The 13229-nt window shown below is 41.6% G+C and overlaps 1 protein-coding gene across 1 annotated transcript in view; it reads left to right on the top strand.

Annotated features, from left to right (window-relative positions):
* The first annotated feature begins 1983 nt into the window (after nt 1–1983).
* The window catches only part of LOC148039937 (Potassium transporter family protein), a 98636-nt gene continuing 87390 nt past the window's right edge, over nt 1984–13229 (top strand). The window contains exons 1-5 of the mRNA XM_087695360.1: nt 1984–2967; nt 3257–3485; nt 3654–3902; nt 4044–4094; nt 7685–7945. Of these exons, the coding sequence (XP_087551486.1) occupies nt 2713–2967; nt 3257–3485; nt 3654–3902; nt 4044–4094; nt 7685–7945 (1045 nt within the window). The 5' untranslated portion in view covers nt 1984–2712. The remainder of the gene's footprint in view (nt 2968–3256; nt 3486–3653; nt 3903–4043; nt 4095–7684; nt 7946–13229) is intronic.

The following is a 13229-nucleotide window of genomic DNA, read 5'->3' as shown; positions in this document are numbered from 1 at the left end:
ATAGTTTCATGTAGTAGTCTCTAAGTTATTGTTTGAAAATTGATTTCGCCTTCTCACAATGATAAGATGGACTTGTCTTTTCAAGGATGATATTGGAAAACAATATTTACAAAGTTTCTTTTTTTTGTAGTCTTGCCAATAAATTAAGCCTGATGCGATACATGTTTGCACTTTAATTTCCTTTAAAAATCCAAGCTCATTTTCTTGTTAGACTTCATGAAAGTCTAGTCAAGTCCTAATGTGGCATTACTCTTAGGTCCCTTACTTACAAGACAAACCAAACTAACTTACAACTTGGACATGCACATGTCAATTGACCTTTGTGATTTGATGGAGCATATGTTAATGCACATCAATGTAAAAACAACAAGTTTTTACATTGATTTGTTGAGGCTGAAGGGGTTGCCAAGATGCTAGTTAGGGTGGTTCACATCACATAAGACAAAGGACAATGTAAAAACAACAATAAAAGTGGGTGAGGGTAAGGGGGATTGATAGAGTAGCACTCCTTACAATTTCTGTGCTTTATCTCTCCTCCTCACTCCATAAGCAATGTTGGCTTGGAAGTAGTACAATGTGTGTGTGGAAGGGAAACTATTATACAATATTTGGGAAAATATTATTGAGAAACATGCACAAATCCCATTTGACTCTTTTTAAACTCACAAATCAAGCAATTTGGACATACATTTTTAGAAATTCCCACGATAAATTTCTTTACAAGCTAAAATCCTTCTACTGGGTTCAAATCTAATAGGAAATCCTTAAAGCTATGACTTCATGATAAGCTGAGACACCACTTTCTCAAACTATGCTATTGTAGAGCAAAATTGAACGCATAGGTTTTTTGACCTTGCATGTGGCCTCTCTCTTATTGATGTGAGTGCGGTGCATACACTACTCGAGGGTAGATGGTGCCTTTTGCCCTAAATTTTTTTCCGTCGAAAGCAGTAAATGTATTGCAGGAAAAAAAGAAATTCTATAGAGGGGACTCATCTCATTGACTAGGCCTTGGCTAGTTATAACTAGAGTAGTTACATTGTTTGGGGCTTATACTAGTTATAGGGAGAATTTACATGGGCTTAGAATAAGTAGACTTTCGGATAGAGTGGGGCCACGACACGGGGTCGGAAGTTAGGGCAGGGAAGGCTATTTAGTCCTCCCCCCATAGCTGTTTCTTGATTTCCTAATGTTTAGTCCACCTGGCCTGCTCATCTGGAGGGTTTGTATGCCCTGGGGGGATGTTTGCTACCCATAGTTCAAGTGGGAGCACATTTGTTGTCTTGTAGATGTTCGTATTAGACGAGACCATATCTGCTAGGACATGGATGGTGTAGTCGCGATACGTTGTTGTAGCAATGATGGACTTGAATAGTTCTTGATCAACTCTTCCCTTTCCTCTTTGGAGACCCTTTTCCTGCATTTCTTGATGATGGAGCGAGCTTCTAGTGTGGTGAGTGTTCATGATTTGCTTGCCACCTATATAAACTAACTTGGAAGGAACTCCTCTTGGGTGAGGCCAATGGCCTCCCCCTATGGTGTACTCGAAATGAAGAGGCAAATTGTATAATTGGATGTCTCAAATTTCAAATTTCTTTTTTCTCGGAGAAGTTGTGAATTATGATTATATTGAAAAAGAAGAAAGAGTTCTTCATACTTTTCATACAGTGCTGCTCTCACTTTTAGTATAATCCTTAAACCTTATGAAAGTTTTGGGTGCATGTTATTTGTTTAGTTATTTATGCAAGATTCTGATATTTGTTATTGGAATGTGGAAAAGACAGGCCTTTTTGTGGAGTCTCGGACACTGGACAGGATGGAACTCAAATCATGAAGTTGGGTTGTCCTTTAAAGACCTTTATGAGTACACACGTAACGCAACCTCGTGATTGAATAATAAGATCAATCCCTATATCGACTATAGCCCATATCACATAGAGACATGTGTTAACAATGAATTAATTAAAGAAAAGGGATTGCCCAATGACAGCGGTAGTTGTGCCTTCCTCTGTTATTAGTTTCTTCTGGGAGGCTAATTATTGCTATTATTAAAGTGCGGTACTGTGTCATCGTATTGATTTCTGCGCCAAGTAATTTTAGAAGCTAAGCTCCATAGATTTCCCATCAACTATCAAGCTTTTGTGTTTTGGGTCTGTGCCTGCATATTCTGAGTGTTCTTGCAGCTTGCTTGCATTCTCCATGGGCATGTGAGATTGAATAATTTGAAATTTTCATGCTTTGCTCTGTTTTTGTGGGTCTGCTCGAGCTTGGCTGATTTGGGTGTCTCTCCTTTTCACTCAATTGTGCGGTTTTTCGATACCTTGTACATCCTCTCCTGTACTTGAATTCTTCTCACTCCGTGCTTTTTGCTTGAGCAAAGACCTTATAAAAGCCACAGCGCTTTTTCCCTGGAGCAAAGACCTTAGCTGTCTTCTTCAGTTCCACGAGGAACATGCCCCTGTTGCAAGCACAAGAGCTTTAGGAAAGACCTCTTGACTTTGCCTTCTTTGAGAGAAGCAGCTGCCTTTCCTCCTCTCAAGAGGAACTTGTGAAGCTTGCTTCTAAGCAAGCAAGCATACAGAGCTTGATTAACTGCTTGTCAAGCTTGCCTATAAGAAAACAAGCATAAATAGTAAAGAACTTGATTAAATTGTACTGCAGTTGTCAGAGAAGGGGTTAAATAGAAGATCCAAAATCTTCAGAATCCTAGATATGGAGGATGCACCAGAAGATGAAAAGGAGACTCTTTTAAAGGAATATGCGGAAGCTTCCCGGGCTTCTAACCAGAGCATCGGTAGCCATGTCGAAGTAATGGAGAATGAGCACAGCAATTTGTCAGCCCTTCGAAGTTTTGGTAGCTCAGGAGGAGGAGACAGACAACCAAGGCTTAGAAGGACCGTGCCACGTGTCGACTCACTTGATGTTGAGTCCATGGAAGTATATGGAGCCACACATCATGACAACAAGGTCAATTTTTGCTGTTGGAAAATTGTCTGGAAGATTGTAAATGAATCAGCAAAGAATGAACTTGTGAAAGCTAAGAGGCAAAAAATGATGGCAAATAACTAAGGCTTAGAATGTTTGGAAAGTTTAGAGAGCATCTTGAAGTTTTGAAGCATATGTTATGCCTTTTTTGACTACCTCAAATTGTTGCACTGACCATGGGATTATCAATTGAGGGAATGATTGGCAATTACTTTCATCCCAAACGGCATACCTCTAATCAGTTATATGCAATGTGGCTTGATGTCTACAGAATCACACTTTTGCAACCACCCTTCGGCTTGCTTTTCAGACAATCGGCATTGTTTATGGCGACATGGGTACCAGCCCTCTTTATGTTTATAGCAGTGCCTTCAATGAACTCGAAATTGGTGGAGAGGCTGATGTACTGGGTGCTCTTTCAATCATCATCTACACCCTCACACTTATTCCCCTCATAAAATATGTGTTCGTTGTACTGCATGCAAACAATAATGGGGAAGGTGCTGTATAGTTTTGAGCTTGCTTTAATGATGCTTGTGGAATTTCAAAGGAGGTAGCAGGAATGTGCTATTATTTAAAGCTCAAACAGAAAAATAATTTTGAAATGGATGAACAGGTCTACCCTGTGGCTGTGAATATTCAATGACAGAGGCAATTTTATGGTGCAGGAGGCACTCTGTCGTTGTATGCACTTATTTGTAGATATGCAAAGGTTAACCTATTACCAAACCGACAACCTGCAGACGAGCGCTTGTCAGATTTTCGTATTCAAGTGCCGACAAAGGGATTGGAAAGAGCCCTCAGAATCAAATATAATTTGGAGAAAAGCTTTGTGTGGAAAAATCTACTTCTTGTTGTAATTCTTTTGGGAACCAGCTTGGTGATGGGTGATGGTATACTTACACCTTGCATATCAGGTTCGTCGTCATTTTTTAGACTTATGCAGCTTTGTTTGTGGAGGTCCTCGCATGTGCAGACATCTTGACCTGCCTATAAGTGTAGTTACCACTGGAGTACGGCAATACTTGTTTCCCTAAAATGCTTCTTTCTCTGTGCAGTTCTATCAGCAGTTAGTGGTCTCAGCATTGCTCTGCCAAGCCTAAGTCAGGGTAAAACTCTTTCTTTTACATGATGATGCATTGGCCTCTCAAAACGTTGTAAGTCACAAGGTTGCTTAAGATTTATTTATTGCCAAGCTGAATTAGTCTCACAGTTAGGTGAAGGGATTTATGAACAATAATCTAACAGTCTATTAATTTAGCATGAGACATAGCTGCACTTGAAATATTTTTAAACCCTGGGAAGGTTTTATAATATGGCATCTAATACTACTGTATGCATGGTTACTGCCCATGAGCTGTGGGTTCTGTACTGCTTATCTTCCTCACTTTCACACTTTCACTTCTCTTGTATCTTGTCATGGCTGCTTCCTCATCATCTACTGCAATGTATATAGCAGCAATCGTCAAAAAATGCTATCAGGAATCCACCATGACTCTGATCAGAGAAAGTGATCAGCATAGAAAGAACATGTGCTGCAGACCAAAATTACATTTAAAATTGACATGCAGATGCTTTTGTTCTATAGCAAAGTTATTTTTAGAGAAAATTGTGATTATCCTCTTCAAGGGAGCCAATCATATGCGCCAGTAGATGCAATTTGTCTTGAAAGGGAGTTTTTGTGGAAAGCATTTGTTTTGCAGAAAGAAAACTTTTGGAAGGTGTTTCAGATCTTAGATAGAAGTTGTGTTGGAAACGTCCCCCTTGTTCTTTGAGAAACAGATGATGCAGTATTACTTGGGTGCTATCCACAAAAGTTAATCATTGATTGATCAATCACATTGCTCACTATGGGAGGAAGTTGTTTATATGTATGATGCTTTGCCTAGTTTGGATACTTGCTTGGAAAAATTGATTGCCTACCTAGACATATTGGAGTTTGCATTAGGTTTTGTAAACTGCCCCCCCTCTGTGTTGGTGACCAAGATAAACTCTAACTTATCCAAAGTCCACGAGGCCATTCAGTGCAAATGGACTCTATGCTAGGCAGATGGTAAATGGTCTTGATGTAGGGCCTTTTGGAACAAACTAGAGTACTATCTACTTCACATGGCAAGAGACTTGGACTTGTGAGGTTGTTTTCAAAACGCAACTTTATTGAAGGTCTATCTCACTTATGCCAATTATATACAAGTTTATCTTAGATAAGTGAAATCATGGATAATACCTGGCTCACCATGGTTTGTGCCAAGAGAAAAATTATGGATGGGATTACTGATGCTCATAGTGGTACTGTGCATGCTATGCATCCAAACCAAAAGGCAAGGTGACAGTAAGCCCATTCATGGTAGAAGTCATATCCATTCTAGGTGCAAATGTCTTAAGCATAATTGCTATATTGTGTTTAAAATAGTTTAGATATTATTATGTCCGTGCTGAGATTTGGGAATTCTACAATGAAATCGACATTAGCTCTTGCACTGGTTATGACGGCAAGGGTGATAATTGCAACAATTTTGATGTCTTGTGCCGAATATTCTTGGGCAAAATTCATTTGGAAAAAGCTTCTTAACATCACTTCCTTTGGTGATGAAGGGGGAGTGTCCCACAACTTGTCTGAATTTTGTGGCTTTGGCAGACTCCTCTATTGCCCATATTGAATGGAGTCTCTCATTAGAAAGAACAACATGCAAGGTTTTAGATTTGGGTGCAAAGGTTGGTTTTTTTGATGCCGGACCTAAGGTTTTTCATTGCACATGCTGTAGGTGTGATCTCAAGCCAAAAGCTTGTGAGCAACATCTGAGAAAGGCCACGTCAAGGAAGGAATTGGCGAATAGGTGTAAAAACAGCTTGTAGTAGGGAAGGAGGGAAGGAAAGGGCATGAATTAGGAGATGAAAGAAGATGCCAATAGGGGGGGGGGCAGTGACACACACTGTTGTGCATTGCAGCATGGGGTGGTGGGCGGGGCGGAATGGGGGCAAGGGGGGGAGAGAGTATGTGTGCTAGAGGGAGCTGATGGTGGAGAACAAGCAGGATGAGGGGGACATAAGCCGTGTAGGCAACAGGAGGATGAAAGTGATACACCAAGGAGGGGGAAGAGAGACGCGGAAGAATTGTATGCAAGCAGGTTGTGAGGTGGGCAGGAGACCAACGACTAACACAACCAGTGTCCTTTCCTCCCTGCTATGCCACCTACAATCTTTGTAACTTGAGTTTATTGTCAGATTTGTTTTTACATTATAATCATGACTAGAGATTTTTTCCAAATTTATTGTTGGTTCATTGCATAACATAAATTGTTCTTACATTGTTCCATAAGCACCCAAACTTGAGTTGTTATGATCTAAATATTAAAGTTAGGTATTAGTATATTGTCATGCGCAGGGATACCTTTTATATGTGTATATTTAGTGAGAGAGAGAGAGAATAAGCGAGAAAGAAAGAAAGATGTATTTATGTTTTTCTTGCTACTCAATTCAATTATCTTCACGAAAAAAAAAGATGTATTTGTCTCTTGAAAGCCAAAATGACCTATAAGACAAAGAAATGAGTACACCTAACCATGTTGTCTTGACTCAAGAACATTAATGAAAACGAAAAACAACTAACTATGCTGATGCATACAAGCCTAAGGACTGCAAATGTAGCTACCATCATACACAAAATGATCTCTTGATGAACCTTTAGTTGACCTGCCATATCCCACCCTGATCAATAGGACTCTCTAGAAAGACTATACCCTCCTCAAGGTAAGAATGTCTATCATGGGGTGGTCTAAGATAGCTAATCCATTGAGAGGAGGTGTTTTTCTCTAATGGCAAGCGATGATGGCTCGAATCTGCCGAAGAAGGATGTGGAGATTCTATGTTGATCCTGAGACCTCGAGAGGGACCACTTGCTGCCTCCCTCATAGAGAAAGTGGGACTTGTAAATAATACCTAGATATGTATAGGAATCCACATACTCCTCCTACCCATATGTGAGTTTAGGTGCTGATCTCTTGATGGTATGGTGTTAAAAACCATCACCTTGGTTTTATCGAGGTTCATTCAGAGTCCACTACCCAATGGATAATAGTTTAGTGCATCCAAATGTCTCTCTAGTCCCTATGGAGAATCAACTATTAATACAATGTCATCTGCATACAATAGGAGAGATATCCAAGTTCTAGGTAGTGAAGCTCTGCTATCTCCTTCTTGAGATATGTAATCAGCAATCCCATCAATGTATAGGCAAAATAGCGTCAGAGAGAGGGGGCATCCCTACTTCACTCCAATGGTGGAGTGAACAGGTGTTGAAAGATCCTTAGGTGTCTGCACTCTGGCAACAACCCTCTCTTACAGTGCTTGAATCCCAGAATATAGCTCCTTAGACACTTTCATAGCATGTAGTTTGTGTATCAGCTTGTCTCTTGGTACTATATCAAAGGCTTTGTGGAAGCGGTAGATCCGTTGACCATGAGTTCTACCCTCCTCAATGATCACTGTGAATGTGAGGATGTGATCCAATGTAGAGAAGCCTCTCCTAAAGCCAGCATGTCCTTGTGCTCTGAGACCCCACATCCCCAACCATATATAGTCCAATATGAGAGAGAGAGAGAGAGAGAGAGAGAGAGAGAGAGAGAGAGAGAGAGAGAGAGAGAGAGAGAGAGAGAGAGAGAGAGAGAGAGAGCGCTAATCATATCTTATATTTGTATAGATGTGATTATTGTGGCATCTATTGTTATACTTATTGCATTGTACGGCCTTCAAAGGTTTGGAACTGGCAAAGTGGGCTTTTTGTTTGCACCGATACTTTTAATTTGGTTCATAGCAATTGGATCAATAGGAGTGTACAACATGATCAACTACAGCTGGAGAGTTGTGTATGCTTTTAATCCAGCTTATATATACATCTTCTTTAGAAAGAACAATTTCCAAGCTTGGTATGCCCTTGGAGGTCTTGTGCTTTGCATTACAGGTGACCATATTTCTTTTGTTTGTTTATGTTTGAGTTCACTGTGTGCATTATCCTTTATTTGGATACTTTTGAATAAAATTTTTCAACTTCAATTGTCAAAGTAGTGTTGCTGTTGTTACAAATGAGTGCTTATTTTAAGATTGCCATGCTAAAACAATTGCTCTTCATATGCCTCATGGAATAACCTATTATAGCTGGAATCAAGGTTCTTCACTTTGCACTTGGCTAAGTCATTAACATTTGAGAAAAAATATGTTGTGCTGGGATGTTGATTTTCCGGGTTGGTACTAGGGACCTGATGAAGCTAGATACAAGTTGAGAGCTGATTTTATTCATGGCATATGTCAAATTGAGTACTACTAGACGCCTTTCGGAAATATTTTCTATCTCTATGGTGGAGCACTTGAATAATACTGCCAGGTGTGGTTTCCTGATTGTTCCTTTGGAAATAGTCAATTGGAAGCCATTTTTACATTTGAACTACTGATGCTTATTTCATGGGAGACTCCAAAAGTCAGCCACATGGCAGGATCATTGAGATGAAAGGATGGTTGTGGATCACACCAGTCGGCTTTGCAAAATTTGAGCTCTATTGATTCTCCCACTTGGACCTGATGAAGTTAGGTGCATCTAGAGCTTAGTTATGTGAGGATTGCTTCTTTTTTTGAGATGAGACACCCACCCGAACACTCACAGGGGACCATTTCCCCTCCAACTATTAGCTGAGACAGCCAGCCAAAGCCACACTGGCATTGCTTTTATGTGTAGACAGGATAGCTCACAAGCTGAATGAATAGTGGAACTTGGACGCACTAGGAACCTCTTCATTCGGAACCCACCAAAGAGGACCAGTTGAGTGTTAAGTGGGGAATAGTCCAGACTTTGAAGAGCACACGATGTGAACATAGGTGTCCAACAGTGATGCACGTAGCAATACTTGAACCCACAACCTCACGATCATCAGCTTAAGTTTCAATTGCTAGGCCATCACCTTTGGGACTGGAGTGAATCAAGTTTTATAATTTAGAAGTGCCTGAAGTTGAATAATCAAGTAGTGGGATGAGTAGCTGACCCCGCTATCGTGACATTAGCTGAAGTGACACCCCACCAAGCTCCAGCCACACCACTACTCCGGAGTCCTGTTACCTGCCTATTGCCTGCCACCTGCATTGCTGCTTCCTGGCCTCTGCCTCCAGCTCTTGCTTCTCCTGCCACCTGTCCTTACCTCCCTCCAGCTTCTCTGGTACCTCTGCTACCTGCCTGCTGCCCCTGCAGCTTACCTGCCACCTGCCCTTACCTGCCTGCTGCTTGCTTTATACCCCCTCCTGCCTGCTGTCGTCCTTGCAGCCTATCGCCCCAGTTGCCTGTATGCTTGTCCCTCCACTCTCCTGATTGCAGCTGCCTTATTTTCTCCCCCTCCTGCCTGCCTGCTTCCTGCTGCTGCCTATCAGCCTCCTGCCTCTGCCCTTAATTCATGGCTTCCACAGCTACCCCACTAGCAGCCTTATTTCAAGCAATGGCCTCTGCTCTTTCCTCTTCAATCCTTTCTTCCCTTCACACCATCTCACAAGATTAGCAGGGCTTGGAGACTCAAGAAATACAAGAATTCTCACAGCAGTAAGAGTAAGGAGAAAACTCCGTTCACAAGTTAGTAGCCAATCCCTTGTCTTCCCTAACGGGCACAACTAGGATTTAGGGTCCTATCTAGGATTTAGGGAACTCTACTGCAATCTGTATAGTTTCAATGGCCAATGCTTCTCACAGATCAGGTTTGATCCTGATGTAGAGCTGGACAGTAGAGATAGAGTGGTGGCCTTGGGGGTGGTACTGAGCAAATGGAAGTCATTAAGCGCATTAACAAATAATTGTATTGCATTAATTCCTCATTTTAGTCTCCATTTACAACCCCAAAAAGGCTTTATTTGTATTATTTCACATTTATTTGTGTTCAGGCACCACCTGAGACAGCATGGGCAGCACAATAGGGCATGGGCATTATTGTCTTTATCCATCACTCATTCATTATCCATATTCAGCTGGTTCCGTTCTTCACTGTTGCTGATCATCTTCTCCTCTCCAACACTTGGTGGATGCTACCCCACGGGAGTAGGTGCTGTTGCCATTGGAGCTGTTCAGCTACCATCCAACTCAGCTGGTGATGCCGCCCTAATCAGCTGGCTGTGATGTCTTGAGGTGCTGTCCAACCTCCGTTTTCCATCTGCAGCATGTGGTGACCCGTTTTGCTGGCTTTTGCCTTGATTTGCAGCTGGTAGAGCAGTTGCCCTGCTGTCTATCATCATCATCATCTTTATTTACAGTTAGGCAAGAACTTTCCCTTGCTGGTGACCCAATCGGCATGTTGGACAGACCTGCCTTTTGCTGTCCCAGCAGCCACCCAGCTTCTGTAGTGGCTCCTCAATAGTTCAGTACATGAGGTGACTATCACGAGGACGTGAAATTTTGAGATGCTTTAATCTTGCTGATAATATTTGATTAAGTTATTAATAAAATGTGCAAGGTTGTTTAGCACATGTGATGCACATGGCAGTTATTTCATGGTAATAGGCCAAGGACCCTGAGGATGTAGTAGGTGTCAAAGGAAAAAGTTGCGATAAGTTATGCTAGTTGGGCTTTGGGGTTCAGTTGGTGTCAGTTTTGACCTTGGGCCAGTTATTTAGCCAATAAGTGTCGGTGGTGACACTAGGGACTACCATTAATTAATTAATTAATGCCAGTCTAAGGGTCAATAGAGGTTGGGGACCACTCCAGATTGCAAATGGCCTAGCCAATTTAATTATGGATGGGCATATTTAATTTTGGGCAAGGTCAGAAGGCTTGAAATTAATTGAATGGCTGGATAATGTTGAAAAATGGATTTAGAAGGTAGTCACTTGGCAAAAATGCCCATGTAAATTGAGAAAATGGTTTTGGGGGTTGGCTCTCAACCATTCAGCTAGTTTACAGTTGGAAGAGAGAGAGCTGTTGGTCCATTTTTTGATCAAAGAATAACAAAATGCTGCAAAAGACAGCCATCTGGGGGCCTCAACACAGCGGACAGCATGGAGTCACCTTCCAAGGGCTGGCAATAGCATTGCTGATCAAGTGACAACATTTTGGAGGTGCCTGGTAGTAGGTGATTGTATTAGATGCGGGCTCGAGCAGGTAGTAAGCAGCAGGTAGAATTTAGGGTTTTCTCGTGAAGAAAATTAGATTTCTCTCTCATCTTGGCTCTCTCTCGCCTTCTCCAACCCATTCTTAGGAGATCTCAGCCATTCTGAGGAGGTCTTAGCCAAATTAAGTGGACAGCAGAGAGATATCTGCCGTAAACCCTAAATTTTTGCAGAAATTAGGGTTTGATAGCCACCTCAGGATCCATGCCAATTGGTGAAGGCATTGTACATTGAATTCAGTACCTGAGATTTGTGTAATTATCAGGGAATTCAGATGCCAACCCATTCATTGTAATTTGGGGTAGCATTTGGCCAATTGGTGGTTCCGTTTATGCAAGTCTTGGGTGGAAAATCAAGGGGCAATTAGCTAGAAGTGATTGCTGATTGTTGCTACAGCAAAGGGACTTTTGGAACAACAAAGGAAAGTGTGAATCTTAGCTTGTACTCATTCCATTAGCAATCAAGTTAAAGAAATACCAAAAGGAGTGCAAGTTTTGGGGCCAACAGGGTGTCCAATGTCAGAGATTATTAAGGTAATTTGTGTAATTTAAGTTATGTTTATTTGTTGATTGCTGTAACTAAGTGCTTGATTAGGGAATTACTACCCTTTCCAAGAAGGAAGGTTGGTTTCATGGTTTCATTGCTTGGATACTACTCAATCCCTTGATTTTGTGGGCTCAAGGCACCTGATTGTAAGGTAAAGCCTTGTGCTAGTGCTGATTTTTGCTCTCAGCTAAGAAGCAATATGTCTTCATATAGTGAGATGCAATCAAGTAGTGATGATACCTCTCAGTATGAACATTCACAAGGGTATGAAGGAAATGCAATGCCTGACCTTGGACAAGGCTCAAAGCATGGATATCAAGCTGAAAATGTTGTTGGACAAGATTTGTTGAGCTAAAAATGCATTAGCTTCACCCAAACAGCTCCAAAACATACTTAATTAAGGGGAAGAAACCTTGTTTATTTAAAAAGAAACGTGTTCCTAGAGAGTGTCTGTATCCCATAAGCACAAACCCACTCGGGAGGGCCCAAACTTTCTATAAATAGGTATGTTGCCCTCCATTCAGCCCTAATCTCGTTTTCGCACGTTTTAGGTGTTTTTAGCTTGTTGTCTACACCCCGTTCGCGAAGAACATCGCAGTCCAAGCTGTCCATTGCAGTCTTCACTCATCTCGCGTCTATTTCTAGCCCTCCATCATTAGTTTGCTGGTATTTTCAGCCAGGCGACCATTGCTGTTTATCATCCGGTTGTCGTACATCCTGCCACATTAGCATATTGCTGCGTTTGTAGAACCCAGCTACTGCCCTGCAGATTTTCTCTCTCCTCCAGCTATCGCCATTATATCCTCAGCCTGTCGTTGCTGTTTTTTCTCTTGTAGTGTGCATTTGATGTTTTCTCTCTCTTGCAGCTTGTGTTCGTTGTTTTCTCTCTCCTCACTTGCGTTTTTAGTCTTTTTCTCTCTTGCATTGCTATCTGCATCAGATCTAGTCTTCCTTGGTTGCGTTTGCTAGTATTCGATATTCGGAGGTTGTGTAAAGAAAATACCCTAACACAGAAGCATAAACAAAAACCGTACAACAAAGCACAGATTGATAAAAGAACACAGGTAGGTTTAGGGTTAGGGTAACTCAGAGACAATGAACACAGTGAATAAATGAAATGATATGACTACTAATAATACGATGCTCATGCAGCAAACACACTATGCAATGAATGAATACTGAACCTCCAACTCCTATATCTCAAGGATTAGGGCAAGGGTAATGAGCTGGAGAGTGTGTCGTACTTCGAACGGATCCCAAATCACAGCAAGGCAGCCTCTGGATGTCGAACACCAGCAAACGCAATAGTGAGAAGCTGGATCTGATGCAGACAACAGTGAGGAGACAGAAAGACTAAAAACGTAGGCAACAGGTGAGAGTAAGACTAAAAATGCATGCAAGACAGCCTACAGGAGAGAGAAAGACTAAAAACGCAGACTGGACAATCTGCAAGAGAGAGAAAAACTGCAGTGACTGCAGCAGGAGAGAGAAAACTGTTAGGACAGCTGAGGCTTGTAAATACAGCAATTTGCTGATGTGGCAGACTGTACGACAGCAATGCAGATGAT

The sequence above is a fragment of the Lygodium microphyllum genome, chromosome 2, assembly GCF_053477565.2.
Source record: "Lygodium microphyllum isolate KBCC chromosome 2, Lygodium_microphyllum_v1.1.10, whole genome shotgun sequence".
Taxonomy (NCBI): Eukaryota; Viridiplantae; Streptophyta; class Polypodiopsida; order Schizaeales; family Lygodiaceae; genus Lygodium; species Lygodium microphyllum.
This window is presented reverse-complemented; position numbering and strand designations above follow the sequence as displayed.